General features: G+C 43.1%; 1 protein-coding gene across 1 annotated transcript; it reads left to right on the top strand.

The window, feature by feature from the left end:
• The first annotated feature begins 203 nt into the window (after positions 1 to 203).
• LOC103760395 (interleukin-2 receptor subunit alpha) lies at positions 204 to 18995 on the top strand. Its single transcript, XM_008926899.2, has 5 exons — positions 204 to 279; positions 8947 to 9132; positions 9347 to 9469; positions 10125 to 10352; positions 18958 to 18995. The coding sequence occupies exons 1-5, from the start codon at positions 204 to 206 to the stop codon at positions 18993 to 18995; spliced, it is 651 nt and encodes a 216-aa protein (XP_008925147.2).
• The last annotated feature ends 933 nt before the right edge of the window (positions 18996 to 19928 follow it).

Raw genomic sequence — 19928 nt, 5'->3', positions numbered from 1 at the left:
CTAATACCTGAACAGAAAGCAGCCTTTATTCTCTCCCGTGGAGCCAGACAGCAAAACAACTATTTTCTGACCAAAGTCCTCCCTGCACACATGGGGTGATGCTCCCCACTGCTCTAACCATGCAGTGACTGGCTCCTTGGCTTGGTTGGCAGCAGCTCATCGCTTCTGAGGAACTTCACCGTCCTCGGCGGTGCAGGGAAGAGATGTGGACAAGCCCCATGGAGCTCAAGTGCCTTTTGATGTGGCTCTTGTTTGGATTCATCAAGGGGAACAAGCGAGGTAAAAGACTATTTTTGCCTCTTGGGGAGGGAAAATGTGATTTGGGTTTCTTTGTGGGGGTGTTGGAGGATGTTCGCAACATCCCGACCTCTTTCAGCTAAGGAAAGATGTTTAGACCTTAAGGAATTTATTATTCTAAGGAAATGAGAGAAATGGGTTTTGTGGCCACAAACCATTAGCTGCAGAAAATCCAGAGCTTTACAGGATATTTTTCATCTGAGTAATGTATGTATCCTCCAACTCATCATTGGAACAGTGGGCAGATCAAAGCAGCCTTGGGTAGCTCTTTGAATTTGCTTTTTCCATTTTGCTTGTAAATTCAGCAAATGTAAAAATAGACACTGAAATGTCAGTACCTCTGTAGGTAAAATTGATGGCAATGCTATTAGTTAAAGAGCACCATCCAAATTTGCTCCAGGTACTACAGATATGGAATATTTTTCAGCCATGCCTCCCAACCAATAGCACCTATAAACTGTGAATGGAGGCAGCTAATTCATTCAGCTTAATTTTACACTTTTATAAATGGTGATACTGCTTATATTTGGCTTGTTTATTGTGACAGGTGTGTACATTGAGAAACAGTCTGGTGATATATATTAGTGTATTTGAATTTTGTTCAAAGGGGGAAAGAAAAGTCTTCCATTCTCAGTGCTCCATAAAAGTGATATTTCCTGCATATTCTGTGATTCTGTGATGATGGTGTCCAGGTTGACAGGTATGAGCACATACAGCCTAAGGCAGGTTCTCAGATATGCTGGTGCTGTAACTGCTGATGGATCATCTTTAGCAGGGCTGGGAATTTTACTATGGGCTTGCCATCCCAAGGGAAGAGTGTGTTACTAATGACTAAACTCATTAATGCAGGAAGGACCTTCACAAACATTTAACCACCAGGTGATTTTGGTTTTTTGTCATTGAAGTGTTTTGCCAGTAAATGCTGTACTTTCTCCTTCATGGGGCATTTTCCCTGGCAAATGAAGTGCCAGTGCCCACAGCAAGTGTTTCAGGGAGTGCAGGAGCATCACTGCGAGACGCTCAGCCAGAGATGCGTCAGTAGGATCAGTTCTGGGATGAGTCAGGTTCCCCAGATCACATTTTCTGTATTACTGTGCCTGGAACATGTTGTGAAATTTCCTGCTGGCAAGTCTCGCTTATCAGAAATCTTTCTGTTTTTTTTGAAAAAAAAAAAAAAATAAAAAAATAGAGGGGTGTTAGAGCAGTTGCATTTTATGCTGTTTGATGTGATTTAATTCGTTGGTGAATGAATAAATGCAGAGCATTGCATTCTTCACTGTATTACTAAGCTCTTCTTTCCTCAGCTTCCTGTGTTTATTTTCAATGTCTCTCTCAATGTTTAAACATAATATTTATATATATATTTGTAATTACAGAATATATATATATGTGTATTTATATAGGTATCTCCCTGCAAATAATATGCTAAGTTAGAAATACCACCTTTAACCAATTAAGGGTTTTTAATTGTAGAGACACCTGAGGTATTGTGGCTGTAACACCTGTTGTTTTTAATTCCTTAGGAGGATCAACAAGGAGACCTGGGGACAGATATAAGCAAAGTAAAAGGAATAGGCTGGGTCAAAGTGGTCAAAAATCAACCATGTCTCAGCACATATAGTGCTTTTCTTATTATTTTGCCTCTGTCTTTTCAGCTCATCCCAGCATTGCATGTTCAAGTTTGTAAATAGATCCTACCCTAAACATTGTTTGGCAAATTCCACTACCAGGAATAAGCATAATTAGAGGAAAAAGAATATAAAAAGCCCTTTTTTTACAGAACAGTTTCACCAATAGATCTCAAAGTGCTTTGAGAAGGCAAAGTTCTCTGACAAAAAAGTAGGAAAACTAAGCTGTGGGATGATCATCCATTTAATAAAAATTAAACTATTCCTTAGTGTTAAAGAGAAGAGAAATGCCAACTTTCTTGTGAAGATCATCACATTTATCTCCTTTACTCTGCACAGCAGCAATACCTAGAAGCTGCAGGCATGGATTAGGCTTGAAGCGAGGGTCAAACACAAGGTAAAAGCTGGTCTGTGCTCCTACAACCTTTCCATCTTGCTGTTCATCTCACAGGAATACACTGAATAGATTTGCAAGTTAAACCTGGAAAGGATTAAAAGTCACAAAAGAAAGAATTTCATTCAAGTGAATTTCATTCACACAAGATGGGTACCAGATCTCTGTCATTTAAATGAGAGGAATTTCTTTCCCATTATACTTGCATATTAGTGCTGGCTCCCATGGATTTGAAATGCAATGCAGAATACATTAAAGTTGTCAAACATGTACAAGTGTTTCTTGTAAGGTCAACCAGAGAAAAAACCCTTATAAACCTTTCAGCCACAGTGGCCCTCAGCAGCAAAATGCCCAATATACAGCCTCAATAAAAAACAAAGGTTAAAAAAAATTGTTAAATATTGTGATGCTACTGTGGACAAGCAAGTATTACAGAGAGAGATCCTGCAGTATCCACTTCTTCCTTCATCTGGAGAAATTATCTTCCCACCTCATCAGAGATGAGATGTTATGTCCCTTCCTTTTATTGCAGAAAAAAATCCACTCTTTATCTCCTTCTAGAAAGCCACTGCTTTTGACTTTGCTTGCTATTGCCTTCAGAGTGTTGCAATTTTTTTCTCCCTGCTTTCTTTCTCAATGTACAGCTTTGTTTCTCCTGTTTTCCCTGTTGCATCAAAATCCCAGCTTTTGGATATTTTCTACCGATATTTTGCATTCCCTGACCCTGGTCCTGAATCTTGGAACAGCCTGGATGGATTACTGAGTCTCTGCTCCATCTCCTCCATGCTTCTCCAAAACTCACAATTCCAAAATCCTTCCATGGCTTTCCTCACTTGACTCCCTGTTCCTCAGCCCTGCCAGGGTAGCAGCACTCTGTCGTCTGCTGATTTTTCTTTATGTTCTTGATTTGTAAAGCCCTCAGATAAAGAATATACAGTCCTTGTTATGTGGAAAAGTATTTCATGCAAGGCCAGAAAAATCATCTACATGTACAGAAAATTTCCATCTTCAGAGCTTCAGTGAAAAGCTCCATAACAATGCCAAGTCCAAAAGCCAAATGAGGTGAAATCAAAAGAGCTCCACCAGACCGTTTTTTCACTGTTACCCAAGACAGGGACACACACTTGTCAGACCATTCAATTATTTTCAGAGAGGATATTCTCTGCTGTCCTTTCAGTCCTACAAAAGGCAAGACTGAGAAAGTTCCAGGCAAAGAAAAGAATCTGAATCTCTGCTGCTGCTTAAAAAGCCAATTTTCTTTCTCAGTAATTTGTTTTTCCTTTTAGATGAAGACAATAAAGGCATGGGTTTTACTGAGGCAGCAGATTTAAGCGAAAATGTAGCCAAATCTATTCAAACCCCAAATGTTGCACACCAAAACAAGGCTTTCATGTATGATATTCTCAAAACCTGACTCTGTGTTCTGCTACCAAACCATGTGCCGTGGTTCCCTTTAAAGAGTTTGATCTCTGTGGCTTCACCACAGAGCCAAGGATGTTATAAACATCCAGAAACAAACACAAATGTTCCCCATTCTTCGCTTAGTACATTTTCTATGCAGCACTCCATGCTCAGGCTACTTTTTCTCCCTCTCCCTGCTTTAGGAAGCACTCTCCCTCTTTCCTAATGTTCTTTAAATTCCACATTTTCAGTCCAAGTCCACAGCTTGGCCTCCCTGATAGGGTAGGAGTGAGATTCATCAATGCATTAGGTAAATGACCCTAATTATCAATGTGAGCATGTAAGAGCATCCTTCCACCACTGTAGGTGATAAAAACAGAGAAGCACCTTTAAGCTTTGCTTTAGAGAAGTTAAATTAGGTGCCTGCTGTCTTCTAGAGAGGTCTACCCAGCTCCACTTCTTACAGAAGGTGCTAAGAAGGCAGATTCCTGAGGCTAAATTATGCTTAGCATGAGAAAGCCTAATCCACTGTCCAACCAACTCTGGCCTTGGTGTATATGGAATTGTTTTTTGCATTAGATTCCACTGCCTGGGTCAGTGGCAAACAGCTGGTCAGCATGATGAAGCCAGGAGATAATATAAGTGCATTTCTCCCAAACCTAGTTTTCTGTGGTCCTACAAGAAGTTAATGGACAGCTCCTGCTGCCTTATATTCCAGTTTATTTTATACTGCCTTTCCAACAGAGACATTTGTACAGCAAACTCATCAGGCACTGAACTGCCTAGTCCTTAAGATAGGACGTGCCTCCTCTCCACTGCTGGGAATATTCAAACCCATCTCCTGCCCCATAAGGCTGATCTCTCCTCCCTCAATCTTTGCATTAAAACTTGTGCCTGGTCAAATGATTTTATAAGATAACATCTGTGTAATCTAAGGTATAGCTAATTAAAATCCCACAGACAAATTACCATAAACTTGAGGTCTGCACTCTAGCCCCACAGCTGGCATCTATTCCCAGCTTACAAATCCACATAAACAGTAAATGACATTAATAGGAGGGGAAACAATCCTGCAGAGCTGAGGCTTGCTTGTTAACAGACCCTTGGGGAGTAAGTTTTGAAGTTAGAAAAATTTCATTACCATTTCTGTCCAGTTGTCAGTATCGATTCCTTCTCTTCACTCACACCAGTTTCATCTTCAAGAGGCCATTTAGAGAGCACACAGTTTCACACAGCACATGGATCCTCAGGGCTGCTCTGCCTCTACAGACACATCTGGGGAAATATCTTCATTTTGGCCTGGTTTGATTTCTTGCGCTCTCTGGGGAGAGGTGCTTTTCCTCTCTGAACTGGGCAGGTGTGTGAAGTGCCTGGTTTCTTCCACTGCTTCTGACCAAATCTTCAGAACATCCAGTTTCCTACTGATCCTGTCTTACTGCCTTTGTATTTAGGGGAAAATCATCCTACTTCTGCACCTTGACATTTTTATTTCACGTCAGAATAATGTCAGTGCTGGTGACACACAGCCACGTGACAGAGGAAATTCTGAGTTCAGGTTATCGTGGTGTGACTCACTGTCTGTGTTTTACCTAATGCTAAAAATACCTGTTACAAAATTTTCCCTCTTCACTTCTCACGGACAAAAGGTGTTGTTCTGATGCCTCATCTATCACTGCTCTGCCAACTCAGACATGAAAAAAGTAGGCAGGAGAGCTTCATAAATCCTAATACTTAGAACAGTTTTGTGGTTGGGTCCTTAACACACATGAATGGGAATCCCCAGGGAAGAAATGAAAGTGCTGAAAGAACTAATGCTGATGTAGCTACTGGGTTTCTTTCCCTCCACTAAGTCCTGTGTGATACCAGACAACTGATGTGGATGTCAAGGGGCTCTGAAACACCTCAAATAGCATCAGGCTTCTTAGCTTAAGCAGGGATAGCAGGAATCCCACCTATGTTTTGGCTCAGATGACAAGGCTTGCAGGTCTCAAAAAACTTATCAACTTCTCTGACCCCCAGGAGAGGCAAAAATACTTTTTATGTTTCATGGATGTCTATTGTCTGAATTCACTATTGTCTGACTTCTCCTTCTAATTCCAAGGGTTTGCCTCCATCTACTTCATGATTATAATTGAAACCTTCTCCAGAATTTCCAGAATTGCTGTAGGCACTAAAAATCCACTAATATGGGGAGAAACAGTAATTCCCCTCTGCCTCAGGAGAGCTATGTGTTTTCACAATTCTGCAGCTGATAGAAGGGGTAAATCCCATGAACACAATTACATCAACCTCTCTGGTCCATTCAGTACCTCTAAGTTCAGAGAAATGCATTCCCAGGGTACTTTTGGAGCGTGGGAGATGAGAATGGTAGGTAGAGAGATGATGAATCTTGTGAATTAAGGAAAGGGAGAACAGTGGGCATTGGGATTGAAAGAGAAAAAATTAGTGACACTGAACACCTCATCATGGGGATGAAAAATTAGAATGCGTGGGCAGGGAAAATGAGGAAGCAAACAGAACCTCAAGAGCTATGAAGGCTATGTGGGGGGTAGTATTTTAAACCAATACTAGCAGGAGTCCAGCCCTGGAGCAGCTCTGTTGGATGCAGAACCCAGTGAAAGCTGGGCTGTGCAAAACTGAGCCACCACAGGCTGCGAGGCAGGTTCTGCCCAGGTTTGCTGGCTTTTTGTAAGATGAGTATCTTTGTATCACACCAACTCAAACAAATGGACAGACTAATTCCCAACCAGGTGCAAAACAGCAAAAAAAAAAGAGCAAAGTTTATTTCCTCTAAAAATCAGAATTCTAGTGAAGGAGTAAATCTATACTGCCAATCCCTAGTTCCCTGCCTTCTTCCCATTCCTTGGCTCTTTTACCACCCACACAGCAAGGATGGTGATTTTTTTAGGAGCAAACCATGCAGTTTCCTTGGGCACAAGGATGGAATGAAGTTTTAGGCATGCTTCACTCCAGAGATCATCCTGTGTAGGGAATATGATCCAAGACTTCACCAGGTCTGCTTCCTCTCTGCACAGTCTTCCCATATTGTACCAGGAGGTCCCATGGCATGAAACACAAGAAAAACATTGATGGGCTGGAGCATGTCCAGAGAAGGGCAATGGAGCTGGGGAAGGGTCTGGAGCACAAGTCTGATGAGAAGTGTCTGAGGGAGCTGGGGGGGGCTCAGCCTGGAGAAAAGGAGGCTCAGGGTGGACCTTATCACTTCAACCTGACAGGAGGTTGTATGGGTTGCATGTTGAGTGCCTACCTGTTCTCAAAAGATGAGTAGAAGACCACTTAAAGACAGGCACCTCTGAAGATATGTAAGATCCTTTGGGACAGTGAAGAGCAATAATGGCAATGGGTATCTTGCAATATCCATATTATTCATGCACAGCTCCTCCCAGTGTGAAGACTGGTACAACAAAAACCCCAAAAGCTGGTGACTTTGATATCAAAGACATTGGTGAGGAGCAATAGCATGTGAAGAGAACCCAACGTTTTGAAAGGTTATGATGGTTGCTAAGGAGAAGGTTCTTGAAAGTGAAAGCAAAATATTTGACGTGAGAGTGAAGCAGATAGAACTCAAAGGGAGGCAACAAGAAGGTCACAATGAGATCTAGGAAATTAATCTATCAAAATTCTTTCTGAATCAGAGACAGGAATATGGTAAAGGCCAAAGAAGTAGATGCTGCAGCTATTTGGGTGTGAGAAGAGGTTTTTTTGAGTGATGTGGATGGCATTAAAAGGCTGGATCCTAGGAAGGTTGCAATGTGGGTGAGCAGATCCAGCCTGGTGGGCTTTGCTCGCCGTCTCCCATGTGCACCATTTCTGCACAGCCCTTGTCTGATGTGTGCAAGTTCAGAAGAACCCAACTTCATTTGATCATCAACTAAAACAGTGCTTGCCCTTTATGATGAGTAGGTTAAATGTTGTGGGTTTTCTTAGGAAGACGCTAATGAGTTGTAGGTTTGAGTGCCTCGTGCTGAGATTCACATCTGCAGTCTGCTTCAAAGAGGCTTTTGAAGTCTTGAGGGAAACATGCTTTTAGCTTTCAGGGAAAGTGAGAGTACATGATCTCAACTTGGTGCTAATCTGATAACTCTTTAATTTTAATCACCCTGACAGTCTGTGGTAAACCATGTGGTTAACTATTTCGCGTGCAGTTGCTTCTCTCAAAGCCACAGTCTGATGTAGTTTACAAAGCGAATCCTTTGATAGCACGAAGATACAAGGGGATTAAAACATCCCTTATGCAGATTAGTTTTTAAGCTGCTCACGTGTTTTTAACTGCTGCCTTCTTCAAACTTTGTGACTTTTACTAAAGCAGCAAGATGATGAAAAGTAAAAAGGGCAGAAAAGAGCAAAGCGAGGAAATGAAAGAAAAGGGCATTGCAGGGCTGGGGCTGGGAGTTGTAGGTTCAGTTGCTGTTGGTCTTTCAAGGAGAAGGCACTTTGGGAGTCAAGGGCAGACACCAGATGATGAACAGCTATCAGGGATTCAGGAACCTTTCACAGCCATTCTCAGCGGTTGCTAAGGCTGCATTAATTACGGCTGCAGAAAATGTGAGGACAAGATGACTAAGAAATTTTACTCATAATAGCTGTTACTATAATGCATAAGCATAAAGGGCCACAGATCATGCACCCAAAGATGCAGAGCGCCAACCCTATTGCAACCAGCCTATCTTATCTTATAATTTCTCAGCCTTTAGTCCTTAAATAATCATTAAGTACTGCCTTTATCAACTTCTGGGTCTCCAACTCAGATTCAGTGGGCTTTTCAAGTGCACTGAAATGATCTAACTTAATTCATTCCAACTAACTGAGAAGTGTATTTAGATGTGATTTGCTGATGACACAACATTTCACGTCCTTGTTTTGGGACACGTTACATTTGCAAACTTATTTCACAGTAAGCTGCACTTTGGTGTACTCAGACAGAACTGTGAGTCTACACCCATTCCCAGGATTTGCTTATAGATGATTGCAACTTTTAATGCCTTAGTTTGGTTCATTGTGCCTCACTCCATAGGCTCAGGGCTGCACACTCTGGTCCCACTAACTGCTCTCCAATATGATTGTGTACAGCTTCATCAAGAAAATGTTGGTAGTGTTTCGTGTTGCCCATCTGCTGGACATGTCTGGTATTCAGAAGACAGAAAGATGTGAGATGGATAAAGTAGAATGACAGGCTGTCCTGATTCTTGGGCTTTCCGTTTGCAGAAGGTTGCCCAGATCCTCCAAGGATTGAATTTGCTGATATTACTGCTGAAATGTATGTGCCAGGGACCAAGATGTACTATGTATGTGACAGTGGCTATGACAGAAAAAGTGGCCATCACCCAGGAATTCAGTGTAACAGTGGACAGCAGGGTGCCTTTTGGGACTACAGTGGATTTGAATGCATTGGTAAGTGAGTGTTGTCCTTTTTCTATACGTGGAGGTGTTTTTCCAATGCATTAGTTGGTACAAAACACAGCTGGGCATTAACAAATGATCTTTTGTGCTTACCTTTGCAAGTTAGAACTTGAAGCAGTTCCATCCCACCTCTGAAAGTCTGGGTGCTCTGGCTTTGTTCTTCTCTTTGTCCTGCTGTAATTCAGCAAATGTAACTTCTCCTCAGATAAGAACACTTTGCTGTCAACGGGTCCCACAGCCGAGTTACATTTTAAACAGAAGCCAGAGAGTAAAGCACAAAGCCCTGCACCCCAGAAGCAAGAAAACTTTTCAGAGTTTGATCAGAAAGGTAAGTAGGAGCCCACCCATTACTGTAAGACCTTGTAGAGGTGTTTTTCCAATGAGTTAGTTAATATAAGACAAAGCTGGGCACCGCTCTAACAAATGATCTTCTGTACTTATCTTTGCAAGTTAGAACTTTAAACAGTTGTATCCCACCCCTCAAAGTTTGAGTGCTCTGGCTTTGCTCTGGTATTCATCCTACTGTAATTCAGCAAGTGTAACTTCTAGCACAGGTGAGAAAATTTTGTTGCCAACAGCTCCCACAATGGAGTTAGAATTTACACAGAAGCCAGAAATTAAAACAAGGATCCTTGCACCCCAGAAGCAAGAAGACTTTTCAGAGTTTGCCCAAAATTGTGAATAAGAGCCCATTCAATAATGTAACACTTCTCACACTGATTTCCATGGAAGCAGTGTAAGAATGATGAGTAATATTTAACTACTTTGCAGACAGAGGGAAAAAACCAATTGCCTTAATATCTTGGCCAAGTAAGTGATATGATGTAAGCAAATAAGTATTTTACATCCTAACCAAGAATTAGGAAGGCTTGGTATATCCTGCTTGTCTGTACTTTGTAAGAATGCAAATCGTAATTCTCAAGAGCAAAAGCAGCGTGTAAAATCTATCCGCTTTAGCCGTGTGCTGCCTTCTGATCCCACAGATTTTTGTGGTCCCCCCAAGACTGTTCCACATGCCTCCATAAGAGTGAAGAAACCCTATTACATGGGACAAGTGCTGCATTTCAAATGCCAGAGTGGTTATGATAAGCGACCCCCCACCTGTGGCACCAGCACGTGCAAGAACATGAACGGCAACATCACCTGGACCCCCCTCGACGTGAGATGCACCAACGACAGCAACGCGAGGTCACCACAGACTATTGAGCCAGGTGAGATGGTTTTTATTGCACCACACCACTGTCATGACCTGTTCATGCAGGGTCCAGACCACCCAACTCAGCATATCAATCAATCCTAGGGAACAACCTGCTGGGGGGTTCGGGATGGAGGGATCGGGTAACTCAGAGCTCTGACGTGATGTCATTTCTGACTGCTGGAGATGACACCTCTGGGGAGGACAGAGCTGCATCCTACTTTGTCTTTCATAGTAACTGCAAAATTGCATCTGTGACTGCACTGAGGGTTTGGGGCTCTCTCTGGGCATCAAGCAGAGCTACTGAAGGTGGACAGACCCAGTTGTGCACACCCTCTACAGTCCACAGGTTTCTATTACCCTCCTCTGGGTCAGTGAAGTGAAATGAATTTTAATGAGGTGGGAGCCAATGCAAGGACAACATGAGAGGACTTTTCCTACCAACAGACTGGAGAGAAAAAAAAAAACAGGTTTCACCAGTACTTTGAGCTTTAAGAGGAAAATAATCTTACAGAACTGTAGATGTCTACTGCATAGCTGCCCACATCTGACTTGGATTGCCTTTATAACCAACAGAGAGGATAGGTGTTGGTGGCACTGTTAGCTGCCCTATTTCACATCTATTTTAGATGAATTACCCCTTGCAAAGGCTTGTTTCTCCCCAGTGACTATAGCTCAGCCTGGAGGACTATCTCAGAGGCCACCCAGAACAGTAGGTGAGAGGAATTCCAGCCCTTGTGACCACACCAGACCATGTGGCAGAGCAGGATGGTTTGGGCAGGTCCTTTTGTTTGCAGAGTGACCTCTCAGGTGACACTTGGCCATTGTTGGCTCTCGTTGCTACTCTGATTGTAAGAATGAATGGCCTGATTCACCTGACACTCTCTTTCAGCATTAACCCAGGACTTTCTCCCCTATTTCATAGATCCCTCTGTTTCCGTGTGGTGCCCAGTTCAGAGTGTTCCAGGTACATCAGTAACAATGTGTTGTCTGGTCTTTCCTCTTCCATCACAACAGTAATATTTTTTCCATTGAAAATTTCACTTGGTACTATCAGGGTGAAAGCACTTCTTGCTGTATGTTGCTAATCCACCAATATACCAGTCCTAGAAAATGATACAGCCTATTGAATGGTCAGAAATTATAAGTATTTTAAAATTACAAATACTTCAAAATTTTAAAATTAGGATTATGAATGAAAAACATGAAACTGGAAAATGAAATAGGCCCTCAGCTTTTAATTCAGCAGAACAATAATTCCAGTATCCTGCAAAATGCACTCAAACCTAAGCAAGGTCAGGTCCTTGTAATGAGAGCACCAAACATTTATTCCCCTAAAGTGTTGCCTTTCTATTTGTTATGATGTGATATCTTCAGTGAAGCTTGATAAGAAATATCCTCCCCTTTCTCAGTTCTTCCCCCAGCGCTCAGCACAAAGAGATTTATCAACAGACCACTCTTGCAGAACCTCTTGTTAAAAACCTCCATATCTCATACTGGCACAAGTTCAGAGATTCCTTTCAGGGATAAGAGAGAAATCCAATGAATTTTTTGCACCAGGGAAGTTCTGGCTTATATTTCTGGGCACAAACATGTCCTGTTTGAAACCATGTTTGCAAATCCTAGCTTGGCACTCTGAAAGTCATCCTTCTCAAACTCATATGAAATAGAGATCTTAGATGGATCCCATTCCAGTTCACTTCATGCCCACCATTAACAGATATCATATCAACACATATGTTGATATCCAGGCTGGAAACATCTACTGATGGCTGAGAAACAAACATGGCAATTATCAATTCTTCTGTGCAGAGGGGGAACCATCAGACTCTACCCTCACCACTGCTTTGATGCTGGAGCAAGCTGGTTCTTTGCCTGACTGTGTCCTCATCACTGCTCTGATGCTGTTTGTCAGAAGAAAAAATTGACACAAAAATCAAGAACTACTCTCTCTTCATAGGTTTGACTCATCCATCCCTTTCCTCCTCAGTGACACTGTCAGTGACAGGTATGTCATTTTGTTAAAGACTTCACTCAATCACCCAGAGCAGTTATTTTGCCTTTCAATTTCCTGTTCTACCAAACAGCTCTATTTCTGTTAGAAAAGCTAGTAAATATACTTCAAGACAAACCTACGTCCATGTATTGGGCAAGTTATTAGAGACAGCATAAACAGATTATTTAAGCACTTAAGCTTTTTATAAAGAAGATTTCTTAGGCTCATAAGGGGTGTAAAAGAAAACAGATCAACCAAAAGTCTAGTTTTTAAATGAAGCCATTTTCAGATTCTTCTCTGAGACTTTCTGTGAATTCAGTGAATCACTTCAACTGGAAAAAAAGCAGGAAAAAAAAAGTAAATATTTCAATGATGTGTTCCTTTCATATTTTCAGAGGAATAAAAAAAAAGATGGTCAAACAAAACATTTCCTCACAGCTAAACTGATGCATTTAGATCAGTCTGCAGAGATTTTCTTCTCCCCCTTCCTCATCTTCCATTCAACCATTAGCCTCTGAAATAGAAATAGTCTCTTACTGTGCCTGTGCTCAAGACTTTACACAAGGGCTCTTGATTCCAGGTGGAGTCTGCCCATGACTGTGGGGCACATTATAATGAGGAGGAATAGTGGTGTGACATAAAGGAAGGAAGGATATTGCAAATTACTCCAGAGACCACAACATGAGTAGTCCCTGGCCATTTGGCTGTGGTCAATCTCTAGTTGCCCAAGTCACCTCTGGCTAGGTCCTGTTTGCCCCAGGGAGCAAAGCAATGGGGCAATGTGGAAAAATTCTGCAATTATTAAGATAACACCAGATGCTAACGGTATTGATTTTCTGTTCTGACAGCTATCTGTTTTGTCCTGCTTGTCATTCTTGCTGTCTTTGTGTGACTCGCCAAGCAGACAACACGGTAAGTGGGATGGAACGAGGGAAATGTGAAATCTAAACAAAAAAATCCCCAGCAGTGGAAGAACTATTGACAGATCAACCACCTCCCTATTGCACTGCTTAAATTTCTGAATACCTTCTTTGGTATTAAATAAGTGACCCTGGGTTTTGGGTTGTCTGGTTCAGCTATCAAGCACTGGCACAAGGAAAGGAGGAAGCAGAGCTTTTGAAATCAAAAAACTTTTGAATGGGCTGCCCAGAGAGGTTGTGGGTTCCTCATTCCTGGAAGTGTTCAAGGCCAGGCTGGATGGGGCTCTGAGCAGCCTGGTCTAGTGGAAAGATATCCCTGCCCAAGGCAGGGGGGGTTGGAACTAGATTACCTTTAAAGGTCCCTTCCACCCCAAATCAGTGATTCTATGATTCTAAAAAGCATACTTTGTCCCATCTAGTGTGGAAGTGAGAATAACAGTTCAAACAATGGGCAGAAAATTAACCCCATGGGGGAATTAGGGCTAATTATGCAAATATGTTGGTTTCAGATAAGTTTGCACAGTCAGTCTTTCTCTCCCTGGCTAACTAACCTGTGGGAAGTCTAGGGAGCATCTGCCACCACAACCACGTGATTCTGTTTCCCTCATCCCCCTGATTTCTGAGTTGTGTCATGACACTTTGGGCTTCAGACCTATTTTAGTCTGGCCTCCTGGCTGTTTCTGTTACTACACTGAGATGCACCAAGGCTGTTCCTGTTCACGGGCTCCTCATCCTTATTAAACCAAGATGTCCCTATCTGACATTTGAGAATCCTCCTCTTCTCCTCCCTCTTTGCTAATCCTCCTCCCCATTTCTCTTCATGTTCCTTACTAATAACTGGTTGCTCTTCTTCTTAGCTGAATGAGGATTTTTCTTAAAAACAAGGAAGGGAGGACCTTGTGAAACCACATCAGCAGTGGATTTTTGCCAGTTCACGACAGTGAAGACAATATTTTGAAGCACACTTTAGTGAAGATGGTCAAGCATAGTGCAGATTGTAGGATTTGGGGCCATTGTATGATTTCTGAAAATATAGTAAGTGAAAAAGTGTCAAGAATTATCTACATTTTACTGGCCCTGTGGTGGAAGAAGTGATGAAATTGCTGATATCAGACAAGATAGTAACTGAGTAATAAATGAAACAGGAACTAAAATCCTCAGTGGTGTCTTCTGCAAAAAGTACTCTATGGTTTCTCATAGTAAATATAGAAGAAACCATAAGAAAACTTACCTCTTCCCTCCTGTAGTAAAGTATTTTTCCCATTGTAGGGAAGACTTCTCAGGGAATTGGGGTACTCAGATGCAAACTCGTGAAGTTGATGACTTGTCACAGAAGAAAACAGGTTGGTGCAGCAACTCCAAGACCACCAGTGGCAAAAGAGGAGGAAGCCTGGACACTCAAATCCAGTGTGTGAAGGAGACAGAAAATATTGCAGCTTAATTCTTGTGGGGATAGAGTGACTTTCCACCTACAGAGTACTTGTTGAAGGAGTGCACCCCATCACTGACAGATGGGGAAAGACCCCTGCCTGAAACTGCTTCCCAAAAACACTTCTCCCTGTCCTGGCATATAGCAGATGCATTGGTAATATAACTGCAGCCCCTCCCAAGTGACCAGGAGTACATATGGGCCACTTGACCAAGTGTGTTAGATGGTGGCACTCTCATTTCAGCCCACACAACACCTTGCCCACAAACAGGCCTGCTTTGCTAGACACCTGATGTCCCCTCCACTCCCTTCCCTACTCAGGTGGGTCAAATGCAGTCACGCTTTTCTCCTTCTCAAACTGTTCCTCTCGGAAATTAAACCCATTTACCCCCCTGCACACAGGCTGAAAATCTGACTGGATTCACTTATAGTTCACATGCATTCATCATCACCCCCCTCTTCCCAACTGTTTTGGGCTAGTCCCTTCCACAACAGTTACTACATTATTGCTCCAGCTCAGACAAGGATGCTGCAGATTGTGGCAGCTGATTAATCTGACAGCTCCTTTCGTAGCTGCAGAGAGCGAGAGAACCCAGAGCAAAGGCATTTGAGGACAGGCTCAAACACACACAATACTTGACATGTACTTATATTACTGGGAATTGGTGAAGCCTGAATTGTTCTTCTGCCTTTTTTTTAGCCACCTCAGCCTGATAAGATGGGTTTCATCTGGCTGACTGCAAGTGTCTGTGTCTGAGGCAGGCAAGGGGAAGGAACAAGTCCCTTTAGAGAGCAGTTTGTCTCACCCTATTGCCTAAATATGTGTAATAATAAATATGTAATATATGTTATAATAATAAATATATTATTATGTAATATATGTATGTGTATATTTCTTTATTTAGGCCACGTATACACACAGACACCTATGCACACACAGATATATAGATATAGATATAGATATACAGATAAAATTATTTGTGGTCTACTGACACCTGTTTCTCTGCATTGACTTGAACGATCCCGGATTGACCAGATTAACTATAAATGCTCACATGTCATATGACAAAAGCCAAATGGTTTATAATTCAGAAGGCATGAGATCTTGGTGCAGTTTTTTATTTTAAGATAAAATGTATATGTCATTCTTTTACTGGTTTGTATTCCTGTTGACTTATTCTCACTCTATAGCATTGATATTTATATTTCCCATGGCTTTTTTTTTATTCCTGTTGGAATAGGACTTATTTGTAATACGCCTCTTACCGAGTAAACGCTCAGTCAGGTCGCGGATAGCACTAAGTTGGGTGGGAGTGTTGATCTGCTGGAGGGTGGGAAGGCTCTGCAGAGGGATCTGGACAAGCTGGATCGACAGGCCAAGACTAATTGGACGAGGTTCAACAAGACCAAGGGGCGGGTGCTACACTTTGGCCACAATAACCCTGTGCAGCACCACAGGCTGGGGACAGAGTGGCTGGAAAGAGACCCAGTGGAAAAAGACCTGGGGGTGCTGGTCAACAGCAGCTGAACATGAGCCCAGATGTGCCCAGGTGGCCAAGAAGGCCAATGGCATCCTGGCTTGTGTCAGTGACAGTGTGGCCAGCAGGACTAGGGAAATGATTTTCCCCTATACTCAGCACTGGTGAGGCCACACCTCGAGTGCTGTGTCCAGTTCTGGGCCCCTCACTGCAAAAAGGACATTGAGGTGCTGTGGCAAGTCCAGGGAAGGGCAACAAAGCTGGTGAAGTGCTGAGAGGGTATGTCCTGTGAGGAGCTGCTGTGGGAGCTGGGGCTGTTCAACCTGGAGAAAAGGAGGCTCAGTGGAGATCTTATAGCTCTCTACAGCTCCCTGACAGGAGGTTGTATCCAGGTGGGTGTTTGCCTATTCTCCTAGTCAGCCAGTGACAGGATGAGAGGACACAGTCTCAAGCTGCCCCAGCAGAGGTTCAGATTGAACCTCAGGAAGAATTTCTTCACAGAAAGAATGATTAAACACTGAAACAGGTTGCCCAGGGAGGGTGGTGAAGTATTCAAGAAATGACTGGACATGTTACTTAGTGCTGTGCTCTCATTGACAAGGTGGTGATTGTTCAAAGGCTGGACTCGATCATCTTGGAGGTCTTTTCTAAACAAATTGATTCTGTGGTTCTGTAATTCTCTGATATGGCCCTTCACTCTGAATGAGAAGGAAGGTTTGAAGAGAAAAGTAGAGGAAGCAAGGGTAAAGAAAGCCATTTTCCTCTTCAGGTATCCCTTTTCTTCTGAGAAGGTCTACAGGCATGGATGGCAGAAAAGGAGAGAAGCTCCAAAGAGGTCAGTGTTGTTGGAAGTGTGGGGAGTAGCCATTCCCACAGGCAGTGGGTATTCAGAAGGAAACTCTCCATTTGACAGTGCTGTCTTCTGCATGACTTGAAAGCATAAAAACACAACTTGGTTTTAAAAGAGGGCTTTTAATTTATGATAGACGTGAAAGTACCTGTAAGTTTGATGTGTGCTTTGCAAAGAGAGGTGTGTGCTCGGACTAGTTCACAGATTTCTATTTTATGTCTTATCTGTTATATAATGGTTTCATAAAGAAAATTCTGGCACCATCATTGACACTGAGAAATTTTTATGTGCAATATGTAGGAGTGCTCCTCCTGTGCCACAGGAGTAGGAGCTGTGTGCTGGAGTGATCTGTGTTACTGACTGCACTTCATGGGGCTGAAGGATGGGCAGTTTTGGATCTCTGTTTGCAGCCATATGCCAGGACACAAGCTGAGAGAGTTGGGTGTATTCAACCTGGAGAAGAGAAGGCTCTAGGGAGACCTTAAAGCCTCTTCCAGTACCTACAGGGGCTTCAGCAGAGCTGGAGAGGGTCTTTCGACAAGGGTATGGAATGACAGGATATATTGGATTTGTGTAGCCAGGTTTTGGTAGTGTGGGGGCTACAGGGGTGGATTCTGTGAGAAGCTGCTGGAAGCTTCCTCTATGTCTGGTGGAGTCAATGCCAGCCAGCTCTGGGATGGACCTGCTGCTGGCCAAGGCTGAGAGAATCAGGAATGACAGTAACACCTCTGGGATAATGTATTTACGAGGTAAAAACAAAAGTTATTGAGCAGATGTAATTGTGGCCAGAGTGAGAACATGGGAACAACAATGCAGACACCAAGGTCAGTGCAGAAGGAGGGGCAGGAGGTGCTCCAGGCACCGGAGCTGAGGTTCCCCTGCAGCCCGTGGTGCAGCTCATGGTGAGGCAGCTGTGCCTCTGCAGCCCATGGAGGACCACGGGGGTGCAGATTCCCACCTGCAGCCCATGGAGGAGCCCCTGCTGGAGCAAGTGAATGCCTGAAGGAGGCTGTGAACTCATGGGAAACCCACACTGGAGCAGGGTCTTGGCAGGGACCTGCTGACCCATGGAGAGAGGAGCCTATGCTGGAGTAGGTTATCCTGGCAGGACTTGTGGCCCTGTGTGGACCCACACTGGAACGCCTGAAGAACTGCACCCCATGGAAAAGAGACCCACGTTGCAGCAGTTTGTGAAGAACTGTTGACTGTGGGATTGACCGATGTTTTGGAGAAGTTCATGGAGGGACCCCACACTGGAGCAGGGGAAGGACTCCTCTCCCAGAGCAGAGGCAGGAACAACATGTGATGAACTGATCATAACTCCCCCTCCCCATCTCCCTTTGTTGCTGGAGGAGGAGGAGGTAAAATCCATGAAGTAGGGAGAAGGTGTTTTTAGGATTTATTTTACTTCTCATTATCCTGCTCTGATTTTGTTAGTAATAAATTCAATTAATATCCCCAAGTTGAGTCTTTTTTACCCGTGACACTATTCGGTGAGTGATCTCTTCCGGCCGTTTCCTCAACTCATGAGTCCTTTGTTATATTTTCTCCCTCCTGTCCAGTTGAAGAGGGAAGTGATAGAGCAACTTTGGTGGGTACCTGGCATCCAGGCAGGGACAACCCACTACACAGGACAAAGGGAAATGGTTTTAAACTGACAGAGGGCAGGGTTAGATTAGGTATGAGGGATCAATTCTTCGATATGAGGGTGATGAGGCCCTGGCACAGGTTGCCCAGAGAAAATGTGGATGCCCCATCCCTGGAAGTGTCCAAGGCCAGGTTGGATGGGGCTTGGAGAAACCTGGTCTAGAGGAAGGTATGCCTGTCTCAGGCCAGGGTGTTGGAACTGGATGATATTTTAGGTCCCTTTCAACCCAAACAATTCTGTGAGTCAATGAAGCCCCAGGGAGTGAGACTCTTGTATCTTCCTTTTTCCTCTTTCCCGTAGTGGTACAGCTGCTCAAACAACTTTTCTGCAACTGTTAAAAAAAAAAGAAAAAAAAAAAAGAAGAGATGATGCATCAACATGGAATATCTCTATCTGTATTCACAAGAGCTGACTTATATATCCCCTAAGCTAAGTGATCAACAGCCTATGTTCTGCCTTCCTTACCTGTGCTCTCTGTTAATCACCAGCTGTCTGATACTCCAAAACTGCAGTTTTAACACTTCTCATGTTTGAAACTGGAAGACACTTAGCAGCAAAACCTTCCCCTCATTTTTTTTTTTTTACCTCTTTTTGTTGCTCAAAAAGCAAGATAAACCTCCTTGCTTTCAAATCTTTTTAGATATCTAAGATCCAGAGTTTACCCAGACACTTGCAAAGACACCAAGTCTTTGTGGGTAGCCTTAGTCATCAAATTCCATCTGCATATAAGCCACCATGGAATGGACAGAGAAAAGTCACTTCTCCTAGCATTTACTCTCTGAGGGACAGAGGCAGTGCAAACTGTTTATTTCCACTTCAGAAATCACAGGTTCAGCCTTCTTGAGCTTGCAGGTTTATCTATCATATTTGTATCACATGGTTTCCTTTACTTTGGCCTTTGAGTCTTGTCTGGGGAAAAATGTTACCTCATATGAAAAAGAAAGGATGTTTTTCTTTAAAACATCCAATCATTTCAGATACATAAAGTGAGGACCATGTCTGAATGAGTGTGGAGACTGAGATTGTTTAAGGCAGATGGTTTTCTCCAGCGTTTTCATTTGTCTTAGAATGGCTTATCTGGGGGAAATCCAAATCATGTAGGACCTGGATCTCCCACCTCTTCTGGCAGGGCAAAGTGATAGCAGTCACTGGGGAAATACAACCTGGGAGAAGGGATGGAAATCTTTAGGTCTGGAGGACAGTGGGTAGCTGCACTCCATCTACACAGCCTGGAGCTCAGTCAGGACTACTCCTCCCTTGGGCCATGGAAG

Source organism: Manacus vitellinus, unplaced genomic scaffold, assembly GCF_001715985.3.
Source record: "Manacus vitellinus isolate BGI_N305 unplaced genomic scaffold, ASM171598v3 scaffold_65_pilon, whole genome shotgun sequence".
NCBI classification, from domain to species: Eukaryota; Metazoa; Chordata; class Aves; order Passeriformes; family Pipridae; genus Manacus; species Manacus vitellinus.
This window is presented reverse-complemented; position numbering and strand designations above follow the sequence as displayed.

What these genes read in the sequence shown, in the direction of transcription:
- LOC103760395 (XM_008926899.2), top strand. Translation starts at nt 204, where the DNA reads ATGTGGACAAGCCCCATGGAGCTCAAGTGCCTTTTGATGTGGCTCTTG. An exon ending in CATCAAGGGGAACAAGCGAG is followed by an intron (nt 280 to 8,946) that starts GTAAAAGACTAT and finishes TTCCGTTTGCAG; the next exon opens with AAGGTTGCCCAGATCCTCCA. An exon ending in CAGTGGATTTGAATGCATTG is followed by an intron (nt 9,133 to 9,346) that starts GTAAGTGAGTGT and finishes ACTTCTCCTCAG; the next exon opens with ATAAGAACACTTTGCTGTCA.